This window comes from Dipodomys spectabilis, unplaced genomic scaffold, assembly GCF_019054845.1.
Source record: "Dipodomys spectabilis isolate Male_0828 unplaced genomic scaffold, ASM1905484v1 ptg000319l, whole genome shotgun sequence".
Lineage (NCBI taxonomy): Eukaryota > Metazoa > Chordata > Mammalia > Rodentia > Heteromyidae > Dipodomys > Dipodomys spectabilis.
Genome location: NW_024870996.1, coordinates 2,158,614 through 2,179,909, shown reverse-complemented (window position 1 = coordinate 2,179,909; position 21,296 = coordinate 2,158,614). Strand labels below are relative to the sequence as shown.

The 21,296-nt window shown below is 34.2% G+C and overlaps 1 protein-coding gene across 1 annotated transcript in view; it reads right to left on the bottom strand.

Moving 5' to 3' along the window:
- The window catches only part of LOC122127995 (gametocyte-specific factor 1-like), a 97,980-nt gene extending 76,968 nt beyond the window's left edge, over positions 1-21,012 (bottom strand). Inside the window, exons 1-4 of the mRNA XM_042702299.1 lie at positions 21,003-21,012; positions 20,460-20,560; positions 11,731-11,857; positions 11,012-11,047 (exon numbers count right to left, since the gene is read on the bottom strand). Of these exons, the coding sequence (XP_042558233.1) occupies positions 11,012-11,047; positions 11,731-11,857; positions 20,460-20,560; positions 21,003-21,012 (274 nt within the window). The remainder of the gene's footprint in view (positions 1-11,011; positions 11,048-11,730; positions 11,858-20,459; positions 20,561-21,002) is intronic.
- Positions 21,013-21,296: the final 284 nt, after the last annotated feature.

Sequence of the window (21,296 nt, the reverse complement as noted above, 5' to 3'; positions counted from 1 at the left end):
TTGCCAATAGTTGTAACATACTGTGGAATATTTCTTAAAATGTATTAATTTCATCATATCAACATGTAGTATAATTTTACATATTGCTGGTTTCAATGAAGTTTTTGACAAATCACGTGCTTAAAATATTCAGCTTGTGCTCTTTCTTTTTGTAGTTCTTTCTTCAATAGGAGTAACGGAGTAACTACTACAATCTAAAGAGTTCATACTACATTAATCATTTTGCTCAGTGATCACCTGTGTTAAAATGATTCTTTCAAAATTCTGGCAATAGTCAATTCTTGTCTAAAAGTATTCTTGAATGCTCTTGTTCCATTGTCAGTGTATATTCCTGTGTTTGGAACATACATATCCTTATGGAATTTCTGGAGAATATAAGATTTTGTGATTTTTTTGGTACTAAAAAGCAATAGCTGAATTGGAGAATACTGTTCACTGTAACAACACCATATTTATATATTTTCTGTGCAAAACACCTTCTCATACATTCTGTAATCTGGAAATACCTGGGATTGTTATAGATACCAGAATTCTGAAAATATCACTTGTCTTGGGCAGGGTAGTTTCCTCAGTGATAGAGTTATTGTTTTGCATGCATGAGGCCCTGGGTTCGATTGCTCAGCACCACATAAATAGAAAAATGTAGAAGTGGTGCTGTGGGTGAAGTAGTAGAGCACTAGCTTTGAGTTGAAAATGTGAGGGACAATGCTGAGATCCAGATTTCAGAAACCACAACTGACAAAAAAAAAATCTCTTCCTCATCACAGTGTAAAGGGATGTATATCTATGATGAGGAGACTAATAGTAATTGATTCAAGAATTATATCAACTTACAAAAATTTTTCAAGTAATATAATAAAAAAATCTTGAATATAATTTAAAAAGGCCTCTCAAGTACAATGGTTCCCATATGTTTAAAGAGAGAATCAGTGTGCTTCCCTTAAGAAGTGTACAATGTTTTCATCATAGAAGCCCTTCACTTCTTTGGTTAAGTTAATTCCTAGGTATTTTATTTTTTATGAAGCTATTCCAAAAGAAGTTGCTTTCCTGATCACAGCTACATTATTCTCATTGTTGGCATACAGAAAAGCTATTGATTTTTGAGGATTAATTTTATACCCTGCTACTTTGCCAAAGTTTTGAATCACCTTGAGTAATTTGGGAGCAGAATCCATGGGATTCTTTAAATACAAGATCATGTCATCTGCAAAAGGGAGAGTTTTACTTCTTCTATCCCTATTTGGATCCCTTTTATGTTCGCATCTTATCTTATTGCTGTAGCTAAGCATTCTAATACTACATTCAAGAACAGTTGGGAGAGTGAACATCCTTGTCTCATTACTGAGTTTAGAGGAAATGGCTTTAGTTTTTCACCATTGAGTACAATACTTGCTGTAGGTTTGTCCTATAGTCTTTTTTGTATTGAGAAAGGTTCCATGGGTTCCTAATTTTTCCAGATACTTCATCATAAAGGGGTGTCAGATCTTGTCAAATGCTTTTTCTGCATCTATTCAGATAACCATGTGGTTCTTATCCTTGCTCCTGTTGATGGGATGAATTATATTAATTGATTTGTGTATATTGAACCAGCTTTGCATCCCTGAAATGAATCCTGTTTGATCATGGTGTATGATTTTTTGGATGGATTGTTGAAGTCGACTGGCCAAAATTTTGTTGAGAAGTTTTGCATCAATGTTCATCAAAGAAATGGGTCTATAGTTCTCTTTCTTTGATGAGTCCCTGCCTGGTTTTGGGTTGAAGGTTATTATAGCTTCATAGAATGAATTCGGTAGTGAACTTTTTCTTTCAATTTCATTGAAGATTTGAAGGAGTTTTGGCCTGAGTGCTGCTTTGAAAGCCTTGTAGAATTTCACTGTAAAACCATCTGGCCCTGGGCTTTTCTTAGATGGGAGGTCTCTTATTGCTGTTTCTATTTCAATGCTTGATATGGCATTGTTAAATTTGTTTAACTCATCTTGGTTTAGTTGTGGCATGTCAATATTTGCTAGGAAAAGGTCAATTTCTGCCAAGTTCTCAAACTTATTAACATAAATGTTTGAGTAGTATTTTCTTATAAAGTTCTGAATCTTGGTTATTTCTATAGTGATGTTTCCTTTCTCATCTCTGAGTTTATTTGGGTGTGTTCTCTTCTTTTTCTGGTAAGATTGGCTAAGGGTCTGTTAATTTTGTTAATTTTTTCGAAGAACCAACTCTTTGTTTTGTTGATTCTTTCTATGGATAGAAACTTTAAAAACGTAAAAAACAAATTAAAACAGAACTTAGAAAGTGGCAAAAACTCCCATGCTCCTGGATAGCAAAAATCAACATCGGGAAGATGGCAATACGTCCCAAGGCTATCTACAAATTCAATGAGATACCTATCAATATTCCAACTTCATTCTTCAAGAAAATAGAAGAGGCATGGGGGCTGAACTCTGGGCTTGAATGCTGTCCCTCAACTCTTCAGCTCAAGGCTAGAACTCTACCACTTGAGCCACAGCACCACTTCTGGCTTTTTTCTTTTTGCTTATGCGGTGCTGAGGAATCGAACCCAGGGCCTCATGCATGCAAGGCAAGCACTCTACCACTGACTCATCTTCCCATCCCCCCATATATCTTGATTCTTAACAATGTGTTATGTAATATCAAGAGTCTTCCATGAACATCTTATTGACAGTAGATATTTACCAATGTACACAGGAATCTTTGGGAATATTGAGATGCCAACATGGAATTTGGAATTAAGTCTCTCCTGAGAATACAAAAATTATATCACTGTTTTGTTTCGCAATAACTTGGACATGAGTTACAGGGAATTGTCAAGGCAGATATAAAAGAATCAGCTATTTTTTACCTTAGGGGAATCAAGAAGCTTGACTATTTCATACAATGAATAATTGTGCCTAATTGGAGAACATTCAATCAAACAAAATGTGGGATTGAAGCGCATAAAAGCCATAAGCGAGTGTTTCAGGCACACCTTAGATTTAGCCAAGTGCCCATTACTTAGCATGCCTAGGTTGTTGGGTGAAGAAAGAAACCTGAAGAAAGGACTGTTTCCTAACTTCTAAATGTAAGTTGACTTCTTAAAATAATTTGTCTGGGAATAATATGTTCCATTTCACTTATTAATAATGTAGAATATAATAAAAATATAAGAAAGCTAAAATAACATGTGGTTCCTAATACAAATTTCCCATTAATTCCTGTGTTCCAAAAAGAACAATGGGTAGAAAAATTTTATGGATTTTTAAACCACCTTATTTTGCAACGTATTTCTCAAGATACAAGATTCTAAATCATCTCAATATTTTTCATGTGTCATCGAATCTGCAGAAGAAATCTGTGATGTCTTCCCATTGTGATAAGGAAAAAATAGATTCTTGCTGGAGTATAAACAACTGACATTTATTAGTTTGGGGGGACATTTTTTACTCTTTGAAGATACATATTTTGTACAGAGAATCTGTGACTTATCAGACAAGAATTTGTTCATCGTTTGAGAAATTTTCCACTATATTACTAAAAAGTTACGGGTAGATAAATTTGTAAGTTTGGATTGTAATTCAAGATCAGTTCATGAAACCACATCTAATGAATGTTTGTTTTCGACTTGTGTATAAATTGCCCCTCATATTTATGCACACACATTCCCACCGTTTTATAGTTCATTTGGCATGCCTGGTCCACATCATTTCTATTGCTAAATGGAATAAACTTTCAAGTATATTTTAGGAAGATCTCCCTTGCCAAAAAATATTTATTACTGGTTAAATTCTTGTGTAATCAAGAGTTGAAGCATTTGACTACACATTAGGAAGTTTCACATGGAAGAGCTTTGCTTACATTTATGATAGATGTGAAAATTTGATGGTTTTTTATTTGGAGCATATTTGGGCATCAGGATCTCCTGGTTTGCAATTTCAAAAGACTATTTGGATTCCTACAGTGATATTTGAACAAAAATTATTTCAACATTAATTTGTCAATGTTGGCTTGAAACCTGGTGACCTAGGGAACGGATTTGTTAAACGTTTTAGGAAGGTCAAGAAATCAGAATTATTTTCACATGTATGTATGTGTAATACAAACACATCGCCTTAATTATCTACATGTAAACTTATGAGAATTGAGAAGTGGCTATGTATCAATACTCTTCTTTTTGATGGAATCTTGTCAACGTGATGTAAGGAGGGATTTGGATGACATATGTAAGCAATGAATGAGTACTTGTCTCATCATATGTTTTTACGCATTGTTCACTTTTACTGTTTTTTGACCTAAAATCTATCCTTTCCCAAAAGGTGTAAGGTTTATTCCTAACATGTAGTTTTGTTGGGATTATTCTTGTATGGTTTGCCCATTATCCTTTGTCTCAGATTTGGTTATTGCCCTTCCTGTGCATAATTCCCATTAACTTACTTATAATTCCCATTAACTTACTTGGAATACAGCATGTACCAAAATCAAATACGGCGATAATATTGTACAAAATGTAGGAAAATAAAGGAAAAAGGCAAGTAAAGAGAAATACCTTAACATAGTACTTTTTTTTAAATTCAAGAAAGAGAAACCAACTGTTTTTGTATTTGTTTATTATGATTAGCCTAATATTCTATGGTCATATGGACATTACTATTAAGCTATTGCAATCCTTTTCTAGAAATAAAATGGGCAAATACCAGTTTTTAGAAATAAGAGAAACCATGGAGCCTATGTTTGTTTGGGTCTGGTCCCTTTTAATTCATGTTATATATTTAACTTTTTCCTTACAAATGGCACTATTTCATTATTTCTTTTGGCAAATAGAATTCCATTGTATTTATACCGCACATTTCCTGATCCATTACTCTACTTTCAGGCACCTGGGGTGGTTCCTGGTTTTCCCTATGGAATGAACATAACTTTGCCATTCTAATGAAATGTGGTGGAATTTCAGTACTGACTTTATTTGGCTTGATTTTATTGTCAGAGACATTGAGCATTTCTTCATATGTTCTTTGGCCATTCTCAGTTTGCCAACAGAGAAGTCTCTCTTTAAATATTAAGACTTCTTTTTGTAGAGTGTGGGTATTGTTCAGGTTTTTCTTTGGGCAGAGCCATTTGACTTTTTGAATTTTGATTATATTTCAGCGTTATAGCCATATTCTCTTTCTTGACTAGTGAAGATCTTTTCCCAATCTTTTGGCTATTTATTTACCTATTTAGTTATGTCCTCTGTTATAAAGAATCTGTGCAGGTTCAAGAACTATAGTTGGTCTAAGGTTTCTTTGACTTGATGTGATTGTGCATCTTTAATGAAAAAGTTTCAACCTCTTCTATGAGACCTAGCATTTCTCTGTTGATTCCATTCTGAGTATTTTCTTTAACCTCGAGGTCTGATTCATTAGGAAAATGTTTTGACACGGTGATGTATAATCTAACTTGAAGCTTTTATAGGAATTTAATGAGTATTACAACGCTATTTATTGAATATTGATTTTTCATTTTACTGCATTTACACTGCTTCTATTTAAACTTACCTAATGAAGAGACATAATGTTTTCTTTAGAAGTGTCATTTAAAATATTGGTGACATATTTTCTCTTTTTGTCTCAATTTGTATATGTCCAGTTTCATCCAAAGAGGATTGCTATTATATATGAACAAGAAGATTCGGATAAGAAAAATGTACTCCAAGAAGCATGGAGTTTATCATGGCTGGTGTTTTTAAAAAAATACTATGAAAAACTATTTCTTTTTTCTTGCTTTTTTTCCTTTATTTTCTATAGGGTTTCTCCCTTCTTGTCACTATATTTGATTTTCATAGCATATGGACTGTAAACTTTAATCTGAATAGGGCAAAGAAGAGTAATCAAAAACATTTGAGATAGAGGACAATGGGTGAACCAATGCTACAAAATTCCTCACAAGACAACGTGTTGGAAATGGCATTTACAACAGGGGCAGGAGGAGTTTTGAAGCAGAATAAAGTGTATACATACTTATAATCACTCTTTATATAACACTGACAATAAGTTTAACGAAAAAGAAGAGTATTGATACATACATATAATTTTCATAAGTTCACACATGGATTCGTATGTAGACTGGTTTTCACTCTATACACAGACATGTGTTGATAGCTCTGTTCTCTTCATATCCCTACTAGAAAAGGCTCAGGTTTCCCTGAGTCTACAGGTTCCAAACTATCCTCCACAAATTAATGTTGAACTCATTCCTGCTCACAATTTCTGAAGAAAAACCAAGAAACATTTGCAATTATACACTAGGTGTACAAATAAGCCCATAATCAGAAAGTCTCCTATTTCAACACCAATAATAAATATGAGCCATATTCTCACATCTTTAACTTCCTCATCTGTATTCAACTGTATTTATTGCATAGGAGTCCTACCAACAATTTTTACAAGGTTGGTCTTCCTAAAATATGTTTCAAAAATTATTCCATTTTGCATCAGGATTGTTTTGGGCCACAGTGCCAAATCAACTATAAATATGTGTGGTCATATATATCTATATCTCTATATCTATATATAAATGTGGGACACATTACACACAAATTGAATATGAAGATAGTCTTCGAAGGTGATTCCATGGAAGTGTTTTTGTTACACTACAGATACAGTCCACTCTTTCTTGGAACATTTTAGAATGTCAAAAGATACAAATCCTCTTGCCCTAAAAATATCACATTTTTAGCATACAATCATGCTATCTTCACAAATTGCAATTTACCCCATCAAAAGAATAAGTTTTGAATGTTATTTTGTGTATACACACATCAACTTGTTTAGATGAGGTAATCATTGAGATGGATGAGAAGCATTTATAGTAAAAAATATACTTCAGAATGTTGGCTGAAAAATCCCTTTGAAATTTTAACGACCGTTCTATATGGGAATACATAATTGGTGTAAGATTTGCATAAGAGGTCTAAAATCATTACAGTTTTAAGTATTTAATAGGCTCTGTAATTATATCAATATATGAAAGGAAGATGATATTCACAGGCAAACTTAAGGACAGAGAATAATGAAGTATGATTTGTTCTCTATTGGGAAACACATGTAGATTTTGATTTGAATATTGAAGTTTCTATATTCCAACCTTAACATATCTATGTGGATAATGACATGATGAATTCCAATAAGGTCATAAAAACCCGGTGGGGCTTCTGGATTCAAGGTAATAGGGATTGAATAGGTAGTAGAAATTAAAATGAATTCATATGATTGAGTGAGCATCAACAATATATTAATAAATGTAAGATATAGATGAAACAATGAGAAATGATTTGAACTCATGGTTTGTTCATAGAATGATTCCTGCAAAGAAATAGAAAAAAATATTATTATACTTTCTGTGAAAAACACTAGAATATATGTTTCTATATTCTGCATATGAACAAGGACTTTACTAGCACTTTGAGAGATATTCAAAAACTAATGAGAGTACATCATCAGTTATTTTCAAAAAAGTTCATACTTACTTCGACTTTCATTTTCCATTAAAATTTGATCATTGTATAAACACTTCACAAATTACACTTGGACACTCTCTGACTCAACACATTCAAACTTCATTGAACATTTGAAGTGTGACCCTACTCAATCTATTAATTCAGCGATTATTTTCCAATTCTTCAAAATTTACTCTAATGTCACCTATTCAGGCTCAGTCAGGCCTTGGCACCGTTTTTGAATTAGGTCCTTTGCAATATATCTATGATGTATCATGCATGCAGGAAAGTAGGAAGAAATACTTCACATGGTTTTACAGAAAAGAAAATCCAGAGTAGTTTTACTATATAATGTTATTGCAATGAACTTAAGCCAAAACTCCATTTCAATATTTGTGAATGGATGCATAAAAACAAACCACAAAGAGTGATTGTTTTATGAGATGAGAAGGATACTTGCTTTATAGTAGGCAAGTAAAATTGAAGGAATACCATGCAAATACCTTCAGGTACAATTACATGAAAAATTCCATGGCTCAAACAAATAAACGGCTTTTCCATTCTTACGTGTGGTCAAAGCAAATGCTATTGTGAAGTCACAAGTACATTGTGACATGGTATCAGCTAAATATATTCAGCAGTTTGGAAAAATAATTAACCTTTAAGACACATATGCATGTCACCTCTCAATATGAACACTGAAATATTGGACTTTGAAATGAACATAAAATTTCCATTAACTTAGGGTAACGTTCGTACATTAACACTGTTTTCTCAAATATGTATGGTTATGAGAAATATATGGAGACATACCAACATTTGGAAAATATCACTTGGATCAAACCCATGGTAAGAGGCTTGAATATCAATGAACAAATAAAGGATTCAATACTCATTGCCAAAGAAGACATATAAAAAATCCATGATAACCTGTGATTAATTTTTATCATGACTGTGTAAAATCAAGAATTGAAGGCACAAAAAATACCCTCACTTTTCAATTCCAAAAAAACATAGTAATGTGCCCAGCATCGACTTATGGGTATTGAAACAGAGTAGGAAAAAATTTCCACCATTTCATTTTGTACACACACAGACACAAAATTTGCATCTACAAATGGACAGGTAACAGAAATATCTGATCACAAAAATCAGCTCACATATATATGTGTGTGTGTGTATATATATATATATATATATAATGGCAATGCTAGGGTTGGATAAATCTAGAAGAGACAAATCAAAGTAACATGGTCTCCTATGCTGTCACAGATTCTCTCATGAGTTTAGAGGTTCTTTATTATTATCCACTCTCTAGATGCCAGAAAAATTATGATTCCATAAGAAAGACATATTAGCATAAGGGAACAGAATTAGTAAAGATTTTGGGTCACATTAATGTTCTAATAATCAATGAAGTAAGGAAATATCATTGCCCCATTAAATATTACTCTCTGAAATTCAGTAAATATATGTTATTATGAGTAGGGAGTGAATTAAATTAAATAACTGGCCTCTGGAAGGAAAAAAATTCAGATATTTTGGAAATACCAGTCAGTATGGGGCATTGTTGATGAATATTGCATTACATTCCTATCTTTGGTATTGTTCTTCTTGGTTATTGGCTTGAACGTTAGGCTTGGGCAAGGTCCCTGAGCTGCTCAGAGCTCTACTGCTCTATCACTTGAGCTACAGAGACACTTCCAGTTTTGAGGTGGTTAATTGGTGATGAGAATGTGACAAATATTCCTGAGATCTGATCCTCAGATCTTAGCCTCCTACAGATCCCTAAGCAACCTGTACCAGGCTTTTTTTCTCTGTTATCCAGAGTGTGTTTATGATTTTTGAGCTTTTCTGTTCCCAACCTTCATGCATACTACTTGTCTACGAGTAACCATGGTTTTCATTAAGGAGAATGCTCTCTACAGTGTTAAATTGTGAGGGGATTAATTGCCAGAAATGAATCTGAAAAATATCCTTCACTTCATTAATCTATAATTAGATCCTTATAGGTCAAACGTGTGAGATGATAGAATTAACATTATCACCTGGCCTGACTCAAGAATGGTTTTCTACCCCAAAAATTGTTTCTCATGACATATTCCTTTTCCTCTGCATGACAGAGGGTGAGAAACTCCCTAGCCCCAAGAATAAATGTATTCTGTTGATCAAATACTAAATTGATCTGTTAAGTTTGTAAACAAAGTGAGTTTTAGTCCTCGCTATAATCTTCATGAATTAGCAAATTATCATCAGATGCAAGGGTGAATTTATTTATTGCTATTACTCTTCCTCAGCAGTTTCTTCACAATATAAAGGGCCAATTCATCCTTTAAATAATATTGTAATAAGTTTGACATACAGCAGATATTTTAATACAAATTCTTAGTATGCTTACTACCTTTTCACTGGAATAATATATGAGGCCAGACCATGAGGAGAGGCTCACATACATTCACCTTGTTCTAATGTTGAATCAGCTTTTTTTGTCCTAGACTGATCAGAGAAGAAAATTCTTAACAATATCAATACATCTAGAATCTATTGTCTCACTATAAAAAAGAAGAGGTCTCATACTGGCAAACAATACAAATTACATGATTCCAAATTAAATAAATGCTCATGAAGAATTCCAAACAAAAACCAATTACTGTTCATTTTTTCCTGTATTTGCCATCTTACCATGTCAAAAAGACTTGATGTTTTCAAATCCATAAAATCAAAAATATAATCTATTTTGTGACTCTAGAAGGATAAGTTAATTCTAGCAATTAAAATTCTTTAAAAAAATCATAACTATTCACTAAGACATAGAATACCTTTTGTACTTACACATCTAATTTTGAATTTGCAATCTATACCATATCCAATGTGTATTTACACTTTAAACAGGAATGTGAAATTTGAAATCCATGTATGTATTGCTGCTTAAAAATAGCACTAACTACATTTTATTAATATGTACCTTTACAAAGTTCAAATTGTAAATCATCTCATGAATCTCTTCAAATGTTTTATACTAATTTGTGGAGAAATTTTAAATTAGATTGTCATTCCTATAATATTCATTAATCAGTTTAGGAAGGAAGACTTGGAAACCCAACCAGAAGTCTGTAGTGTATGAATTACCAGTTGAAGATACTGCCATTTACATTATCATAATTGATGTGATGAGTGAATCCTGAAATCATGAAAATGGTTATAAACAGATTGGCCCAACATAATAATGTTATCTATAGCTTCCCTGATTTAAATTTATTTTGAGAATGAGAAGAGCATTCAGTTAAGGTAATTCTGATTTGAAGTAATTTGGTTGATTGAATTTCTTATCGGTCTTAGTGAAACTATACTTGACTTTTGTCACCAATCACAGGTTCATCAGTTCAGACAGCAATCCAAAACTTCATTTCTAGTGAGCAAAATATATGAGTATATAGAATGAGAGCTTGTTATTCATTTATCCTATTTCTATACTTTGAATTTTAACAGAAAATAGGACATCATAAGAAAACCATTTTCTTTACCTGTTGCCAGATGATTTGATTGTGCCCCAAACAAAACTTGGGCTAGGGTCTTCCAAGGATTCTGCCAAAGGGAGAATGACATACTTGATTGAGTTGCAAGATTAGATTGGCTCTAACATTATACATTGATAAAGAAGAACAACAAGATTGATGGCCTTAACAGACTTCCAAGAAACTTTTAGCTGGATAATAAAGATTGAAAAGTATGTATTATTACCCATGTGCAAAACATATCATCTAAATATTTGACATGATTTTTAATCAGCTAAGACTGCATTTTTTTTTCTTTTTTTATTGGGAAAATACTGTACAGAGCGGTTACAATTACATGAGCAGGATAGTGAGTACATTTCTTATCAAGCATTGTATCCTCCTCCTTTGTTTACCCTTCCTATCCCTTCCCATCCTCCGTCCCCTCCCCACCCATATGTTATTGATATTAGCATACAAGACAATCCAAGTTGAACAAAGAATTTTTAATTTCACTCCTAAAGGAAGAAATCGTACAACAACGCAAGGTAAGTTGAGATTCAATAACGGAAAATGCAGAAAGTTCAACAAACTTTTTACCTTTATCCCAGTCTTCCTCAGAGGAAACATATTGCCATGTACTTTCAGAACTCTTGGATTGTTTCTCGCTTCATATGATGTTATCTACAAACCAAGAGAAAAACAACATCACAGTAAGATACAGGTCCAAATAGCCTACATTGATTAGGATTGTGTTTTAGTTATCAGGCTTACCTACATCATCTTCAAGGGAAGTTTTGTCCATACAAGTTGCAATATGTTCAGTGAGTTGATCTCGTGGAACCAGGTGACGAGCATTAAAGGGACAAGTAGCCAATTTGGCAGCAATTTCAGGATGATTCTGTATAACAAAAATTCAAATATGAGGAAACTTTTTCAAATTTTCTCTTTTTAGGTTACTTTGTGCAAGATATCTACCATGGGATTGACACCACGGTATAGATACTGTGCTAATACATTCATATATATATATATATATATATATATAAAAGATATTGTATAGAGGGATTACAGTTATATGAATAAGGTAATGAGTACATTTCTTACAGAGCATTGTTACTCCCTCCTGTGTTTTTCCCCTAAGATCTCTTCCCTCCGCATCTCTCACCTTCTCCCTTCTACCCTTCCCTTCCTGCAGCTGAAGTTGTAAAGTTCATTTTCAACATAGTGCCTTGTATATCTCATTCTTACAATGGGTCAACCTGTATCCCAAAGCAGTATAGAGGTACCTCAAAAGACTCCACATAGAGCTCCTCTATGACCCAACAATCCCACTTTCATGCATTTACCCAAATGATCACATACAAAACCATACTGAAAATAGCAACATTATTTGCCATAACTAAGATATGAAACAAAACCAGAAGCCCCTCAGTAGATGAATGGATTAAGAAAATGTGGTAAATATATACAAAATGGAATTCTATGTCTCCATTAGAAAGAATGATATTGGTCAATTTCTTGGAAATGGAAAGACTCAGAAATATTATATTAATTGATATAAACCCGGCCAAAACAAACATAGGCCCATTGTTTCCCTTATTTGGAATTATTAGTGTATATTTAGGACAAGCAGAAATGTTCAAAAGCAATGCACATAGGATCATAAAAAAATGAAATTTACAATTAAAGATGGGGATTAAGGCAGGGGTGGAGTGTAGTTCAGGAGGTAGAAATGAGGGGATGGTAGGGGAAAAATAAAGGAGGAGACAAAAATGCTCAATTCTTCGATCAGAAACAATGACATTGCCCCATTTGTTAGGAAATGGAAAGATTTGGAAAAAATAATATTAAGTGAAGTAAGCCAGGCCCAAAGAAACATAAGTTCCATGGTTTCCATTTTTCTAACAACTAGTATATGTCTTGAGACAAGCAGAAAAGTTCAGATAAGATGATGTTAAGATAAATGAACCCCAAGATAAGGACAGAAGTGTTTTTTTTTTTCTTGCTACTTTTTCTAATGTATCTATAAAGTACTGCATGATTTTTTATTGCTTTGAATGGCCCTCCCCCGCAGTATAACCCCTGTATGTCGGAAGACCTGAGGAAGGTGTCAGAAGAGAAGCTGGAGGAGATACAAGCTCTCACATACAAAGCAGTTTTAGTGTTCCAGTGAATATCCAAGGGTAGAGAATCACAGCAAGTGTGCCATTACATTACAGAGAGTTTGGTCAGAGAGGGGAAGTCCAGCCAGGAGACAGATCTGAGCACTTTCTGTTAGATGCACCTGCATTGGCTGTGGTGGAGGTGGTGGCTGTGACCACCATACCAACAGATTCTGAGATATTATTGACAGATGCTGTGGGCAGTGGTTTCTACTCACCACTAGTAAGAACTGAAAAGGAACAGAAATCTTCATCCTGAGGATCGCAGACCAGTGACTGCCCAGGAACCAAGAGACTGGCATGAGTACAACCATGACATACTCTCGTCTCACAGAGCACCTGTGAGAAGGCTGCCCCCGCAAGAGGGGTCTCCATCTTTGATACTGACAAAGGCCCTGCCAAGCAGCTAGCTCCAACTCAGGATTTCCAAGAATACAAAAACAGCCATTTAGCAGGTCCCAGGAACCTGACCTGACCTTCAAGGCTGTGCTCCACCCAGGTGAAAGTCACTGAGCCCAGACAGCTATAGCTCTGCCCCAGGAAGAGTGGTAAACAGAGCCAGAGCCTGCTCCTCCCCACAGCAGCTTAGACAAACAGTTGCAACTCAGTAAACAAACCATGAGAATGGCTCCAGGCTGGGCTCTGTGAGTTTTTCAGTAGCTTTTCCGTCTCAACCCTACCCAGAACCTAGCCTTATCACATCAACTCCAATCTAGAGGAAATAGTCATCTCCTTCTTTTGTGATACTCAAAGCAGATCTCTCAGTGAACTATCTTGGGGGAGGATCACAAAATCCTGGGTAATGCAGAGCATTTTTTACCTGCTCAAACAAACTGACTTAAACCAATCAAACAACAGGAAAAACAAACACCACAAGCAGACCCAAGACTACACCAAGACACTAGTTACGGAAATAGGGGAGATACAAGATCTTCCTCCACCCTCCCCCCCACCACACACACACAAACTCACTGAAGTCTTTTGTCTACCTTGTTTTCATTTTATTTTCTTTAAAAATATTTTCTATTATTTTTTTCTCTCATAATTTTTATTTTTGGTGTTTATGTGTTTGTATGCATTTTTTTTGTAATCACTTTTGACCTTTTGGTCCTTTTTTGTTTTATTTTTCTCCTTTTTTCTTTTGGATTTCTTCTTTTCTTTCTTTTTTACATGACAATTTCTGTTCTGCTTATCCCCAGATAAATACTCGATGAATATTAGACCTTATCCCCTATTGTGGTCATACTAAATGCAGAAATGATTTACTCAATTCACAACATCTTAGGCTTAAGTTTATAATAGTAATTCATATATTACTCTTTGTACCTATATTACTCTCAAGTATTCCAATTTTAAGAATTATTATTTTTTAGTTTTTCATGTTCCTTTTTATTTTTCCCCTCGTCTCGTACTACCATTTTCTTCTACCAATATTATTTCTTTATATTTACATATTTGAACTTGTTTTATTTCTTAATTTTAATTTGTTTTCCATTTTTCTTGTTTTTTTTTTATATCTCGTTCCTATCATTCTGTCCCATCCATTTCCCCTCTAAGTTTAGGACATCTTTAAATTCACTCTACTTTTACCTCTCCATATACCTCTAATCATTCTCCCTAAGACTAATTTCTGGTTTGTTGAATCCCTCATGGTTCTTTTTAGTTCTTTAATCCATAGTTGTTTGATGTTGAATAGATTGTATCTGTTGAACTAGATTGTATCTGCAGCCATTTTGACAGTGCAACTACAGGACTTTGGTTGATGCTTGCCGTAAAATAGTGCTCTAAAACAAAATTGTTGTTACTTTATTACAAAAAGGGCAGAAAAAGCCAGAAAAATACAAGAAAAATGGCAAGTCTGGGTATCTCAACTCCCACCCATGGTAATTAGTTGACAAAATAGTGAATGAATAATCCAGAAGAGAGATCGCAAAAAGCTCTACAAACACTACTGTTAACCGTGGTGAATGAAAAGACTGAAAACCTGCAATGGACTTGGTAAGATAAAGAGCAAGAATAGACAAATCTGAGATTAATACAGGAATCTCCAGAGTATTAGAAAGCCACTCAAAGTTTAACACAGGAATTGCATGAACAGGCTCAGAATAGTCAAACAATAATATAGGAATTTCATGAGCTGGCTGAGAACAGTCAAAGATAAAGGACTTGTGTGAACAGTTGAGAACACCAAAGAGAAAGACAGTGATTGTGTGATTAGGCTGAGGACACCCAAAGAGAATCACAGGAAGTGTGAGCTTGAGGAAGCCCATAGCGTAATACAGGAACTAGGTGAGCAGGATGAGAATACACAAAGATCAATAGAGGCATTCATGGAATCATAAACAGACAGCTGAAGGAATCTAGGGAGACCAAAAAGGGGATGCTGAATGGAGTCGGTCAGAAGGAAAGGGAATCCAAGGAAACCATAATAAATCAAATAAGTGATTTGAGAGTAAACACTGAACTCCAAACAAAGAAAGTAAAGAAGATCATACAAGATCAAAAGTTAAACAACAAAGAATTGGAAGCCATCAAAGTCAAACAATTCGATCAAAAGACAATAAAAACAGAGTAGAAAATCTGGACAGTAGATTAGACGAAGCAGAAAAACAAATCTCAGGAATTGAAGACAACCTAAATAACAGAGAGAAAAACATACAACTAGCCAGGAAAAATACAAGAAACATGATAGATCTATTCCACATTTGGAAGACACCATCAGAAGGTTTAATCTGAGGATAATGGATGTAGAGGAACACCTAGAGACACCTAGGAACACCTAGAGAAACACCTAGAGAAGTTAATAGTCTAAGAAATTTATTTAACAGTATCCTAGAAGATAACTTCCCTAACATGCAAAAAAGACAGGCCTATTTAGATACAGGAAGCTGTTAGAAGCCCAAATAGACCAGACCAGAAGAGGATATTGCCCAGTCACATTATAATCTGCACAGGACCAATTCAGACCCAGGAAAGGATCCTTGAAGTTATCAAGGAGAAAAGATCAATTACCTATAAAGACACACAATTAGAATAACCTCAGATTTCTCAGCAGAGACAATCAAAGCAAGAAGAGATTGGAATGATGTATGCCATTCCTTGAAATTAAACATCTATCAACCAAGAATACTGTACCCAGCTAAAATCTCCTTCATAACAGAAGGGCAAGTAAAAACCTTCCATAGAAAGACAAACTGAAACAATAGATCTCAACCAAACCAGCCCTACAAAAGGTACTTAATGTTGTCCTACTCATAGAAAACAAGCAAGACCAAAATGAACTCAAAAGAAACTGCACCCATACTGAGAATCAAAGAACTATAGGCAAAAGCCAATTGTCACAGCTCCCAAGAAGGTGGATAACATGGCAGGAACTACCAAACATCTTTCAGCCCTAACTCTCAATATCAATGGACGTAACTGTCCAATTAAGGGACATAGACTAAGAAGTTGGATTCAAAAGCAAGAATCTTGTATTTGCTGCCTTCAGGAGTCACAACTTGCTCATAAAAATAAACATAGTTTGAAAGTGAAAGGCTGGAATAAAATCTACCAACCAAAAGGCCCGCCAAAACAGACAGAAATTTCAATACTTACATCAGATAAAATAGACTTAAAATTAGTAAGAAGAGATGAAGAAGGTTGCTATGTACTAATTAAGAGATCTCTCCTTCAGGAGGAGAATATTACAATTCTAAATGTCACTTCACCAAACAACAGAGCAACCAAATTTATCCAAAAAACACTACTTTCCCTGTAGCTAGGATACCTAGCTACAGCAATAAAACAAGATGCAAATATAAAGGTGATACAAATAGGAGAAAATGAAATAAAACTCTACCTCTTTGCACAGGACATGATCTAATATTTAAAATATCCAATGGGCTACACTCCAAATTACTCAAGCTGATTCAAAACATTGGCAAAGTAGCAGGTTCTAAAATTAGTCTTCAAAAATCAATGACTTTTCTGTATGTCAACAATGAGAAGAAACCAGCTGAAATAAGGAAAGGAACTCCATTCGTAACAGCTCCACAAAAAAATAAAATACATAGGAATTAACCAAAGAAGTGAAAGAACTCTATGATGAAAACTTTAAAAATCTGAAAAAGAAAATCAATACAGAACTTAGAATGTGGATAAACCTCCCATGCTCCTTGATTGGAAAGATCAACATCGTGAAAATGGCAATACTTCCTAAAGCTATCTACAAACTCAATGTGATAGCAATCAATATTCCAACCTCATTCTTCAAGGAATTAGGAGAAACAATCCAAAAATTTATATGGAACAATAAAAGACCCGAATAGCAAAAATAATTCTTAACAGAGAGAACAATGCTGGAGAGATATCAATACCAAATTTGAAACTCTACTACAAAGCCATAGTAATCAAAATAGCTTGATAATGGCATAAGAAGAGACCTCAGGACCAATGGAATAGAATTGAAAACCCAAAAATCAACCCACATGCCTATAGCCACATAAACTTTGATAAGGGACATAAAAATAATACAATGGAAGATTATCGACTTTTCAGTAAATGGTTCTTGCAAAATTGGTTAATCACCTGTAGAAAACTAAAGCTAGATCCGTATATATCACTCTGCACCAGAATCAACTCCAAATAAAGACCTTGTAGTAAAAGCAGACACCCTTAGAACATTATAGGATGTAAAGGAGAAACCTTAGGTCTCCTGGCACAGGCTGAATTTTTCTTAATAGAGAAATCATCTTATCAATGTGTTAGAAACAGTTGCATGAAAGAACAAAAACATTTGAATACATATCTTAGGGTTCATTTCCCTAACATCAATTTATCTGACCTTTTCTGTTTGACTTTGACATATACTAGACATTGCACATAAGGGAAAACATGGGACCTATGTTTCTTTGGGACCTGACTTACTTCAGTTAATATAATTTTTTCCAAGCCTTTCCATTTTCTAACAAATGGGGCAATGTCAGGTGGATCCATTGCAACAATCAGATGTACAAGTTGTTATGTCAAAATGAACTTTACAACTTTTGTGCAGGCGAGGAGGTTGCGGAGCAGAAATGGGTGGGTGGACAGGGGGAGGATGGGAAGGGATGGGAAAGGGAAACAAAAGAAGAGGCTACAATGCTTGATAAGAAATGTACTTTATCTTTACGAATCTTTCCCTCTGTACAGTATCTTCACAATGAAAAAAAAAAGAAATACAACAAATCAAAGAAAGTTTGGAAATATGCGATTGCATGAAGCTGCAGTGCTTCTGGAAGGCAAAGGACATACCTAGTAAGATCAATAAAAAGCCCAAGCATTGGGAAAAGATCTTCATTAGCCATACTATGGATAAGGGTTTCATATATGAAATATACTTAAACTGTAAAAATTAAGTCCCCCAACAACAAATCCTCAAAGAAACAACTGCCCAATTAAAAAGTGGGCTAAAGACTTAAAGAAAAACTTCCCTGAAGGGGAAATAATAATGGCAAATAGACACAAGAAGATATGCTCAATCTTTCTAACTATAAAGGAAATGGAAACCAAAACAACATTGAGATTCCCCCTTACCCCAGTTACAATGGTTATAATCAAGAATTCTAATAACAACAGATGCTTTAGGGGATGTGGCCAGAAGGGAATCCTACTGCATTGTTGGTGCGAGTGTAAACTTGTTCAACCATTTAGGAAACTAGTATGGAATTTCCTGAAAAGACCACATAGAGCTCCCCCTATGACCCAGCAATCCCACTTTTGGGCATTTACAATTTAGGCAGGGGTGGGGATAGGGGTAAGGGGTTGTACTTGAAGAGTTGGGAGGGACAAGAATATAAGGGAAAAACAAAGGAGGAGGCAACAATTTTGGATAAGAAATGAAGTGATAAATGGTAAGGTCTCTGTACAATATTTGCCCAATAAAAATTATTTAAAAATTCGCTATGTCAAAAATGAACTTTATAATCTAAGCAGGGCAGATGGGAGTATAGTTCTAGAGACAGAGGAAGTGATGGCAGGGGAAAGTCAAAGGAGGAGGCAACAATGCTTGATAAGAAAAGTACTCATTATCTTCCTCTGTACAGTATTTTCACAATAAAAAAACACTTTTTAAAGATGCTAAATGAAATAAACAAGATAGTGATACAACTGTTTTTTTTCTTCTTTCTTGCTATAGGTTTTAACATATTCGTAGTGAAATATATGATTTTTTTTTCCTTTGATGTATTCCTCCCCTATGGTATAACCTCTGTTATCACTGTATTTGATTCTAGTGCACTGCATCGTGTATATACATTTATATAATTTGAAAAGGGAAGGGAAAAAATTAGTGCATCCTTTTGCAAAGGGTTAGACTTCTACAATTTTCTCCATAACAATTCTTCTATTGTCATTTGATAGTGGAGATAAGAAAATTTATGACTATTTTGAATGGTATGGCATTTGAATGGTATATCATTAAGAAATGATATACAGTGATCTCTAACTCCTGGGTTGATATTGTTTCTTTAATGAGGAAACAGTGCCAGGATACATAAATTGTGTATGGAACTTTAGAAAACATATGTGCTCAATATTGGCCTATGTTTACTCAAATATGGGTTATTTATACACAATTTACAAATGCATAGGGTGATTGAAAATATATTTGAAAATATCCAAAATGGAGGGTCATCACATGTGTCTTTTTTACAAAGAAAATAGCAGAAAATATGCTTCTCCTTCAGCTCTGGAACTTATTTTAGCAGTATTATATGACGAACAAAAGAAATTTTCTACCCACGGTTCAGTGAACCTTAAATATTGTGAAAATTTTGATGAAAATAAGAGCTATTTTGAAATAAATACCTTCAATATAGAAAAGAAACACAATGCATCTTCCATGTTTTGTTTATAACCATGGTATGAAAAGTAAAGTACCCAAACCGAATTCTAGGCCATATGATAATGCAGTGGGTGTTTTAGCAAAATAAATCAATGTTTAAATTATTTTGCTAAAACACGTACATTTTGACCATCAGGGCAATTGGGAGGAAAAGGAAACCACCTCTAATGCTTGTGAAATATGGAACATACAGTTTGACATAATTACCCACACAAAACATATCGCCTTTGGTCTGCTTTGAATAGGGATCTAGAAATACGTCTCTAGAAAAAAACAAGTTGGACTACGATTGTCACTCTTTCCATTACATGCTGCAGAGATTTCCAAAGAAATACAAAAATCTCACGATGTCATATATGCCTAGAGTCTCTCTCACATTTTCACATACATTTCCCACAATTTATTATTAAAAATACTGAAATTTATCCATGAAATAAATTATTTAAAATCAACATGTTCCAGTGAAACATTACCTCTTTGCACTTCACAAGATGGTGTGGGAACCTGCATGATCTGATTTTGTGATTTTTTTCATAGGGACACTGCAATAACCTCTCAGGATCCACAGATTCCTCTGAAAGAGAAGAAATACCTCGGGAAAATCAATATATTGGAGAACATGCAAGTCTTCAATGTGGTTTCCATTATTAACTATACCTTAACTCAGGAATCCCTATTTGGGGAATACAGATTCAAAATATGACAGAGTATTACTCTGGAATTTAACTTCTGATGTACTCTCAGTTCTTATTAGGTAAGGCAAAGCACCTACCACTAAGCCACCTTCCCAACCCTCCATAATTTACATTCTTTTTCACTTTTCAATCTAGCACATCAAAAGTCAAAGTTATAATTATCAAAATGTCTAAAGTTTCAGATTCATATCATGACGAATCCTACTATCCTATTCTCTCAGTTCCTGTCAATATACTTTCTGTGATTTCAAACAAGAAAAAAAATATCATGAACTAGACCATTTAAAATAATTTCCAAAACAAATGTTTAAACATGTTTACCTTTTTCCATTGTGACAGACAAACTTAAGCAAGTCCTGCAGATAAAAAAAAACAATTCTCTGAGAGAAAACAAGACTAAATACTCCAAAACCACATGTCTTAAATGTTGTGATTTTTGTCGGTGATATGAAAAACAACTAGGTAGAACCTATCCATCTCTAATACTTTTTGTTGCTAGACACACTTTTATTGAAGCATATTGATAACTGTCTTCTTCACAAATTATGGTCACTTATAATAAGCTATAGAAATATATAACCTTTGAACTCAAAATTAATTTCATATTTTTCATAC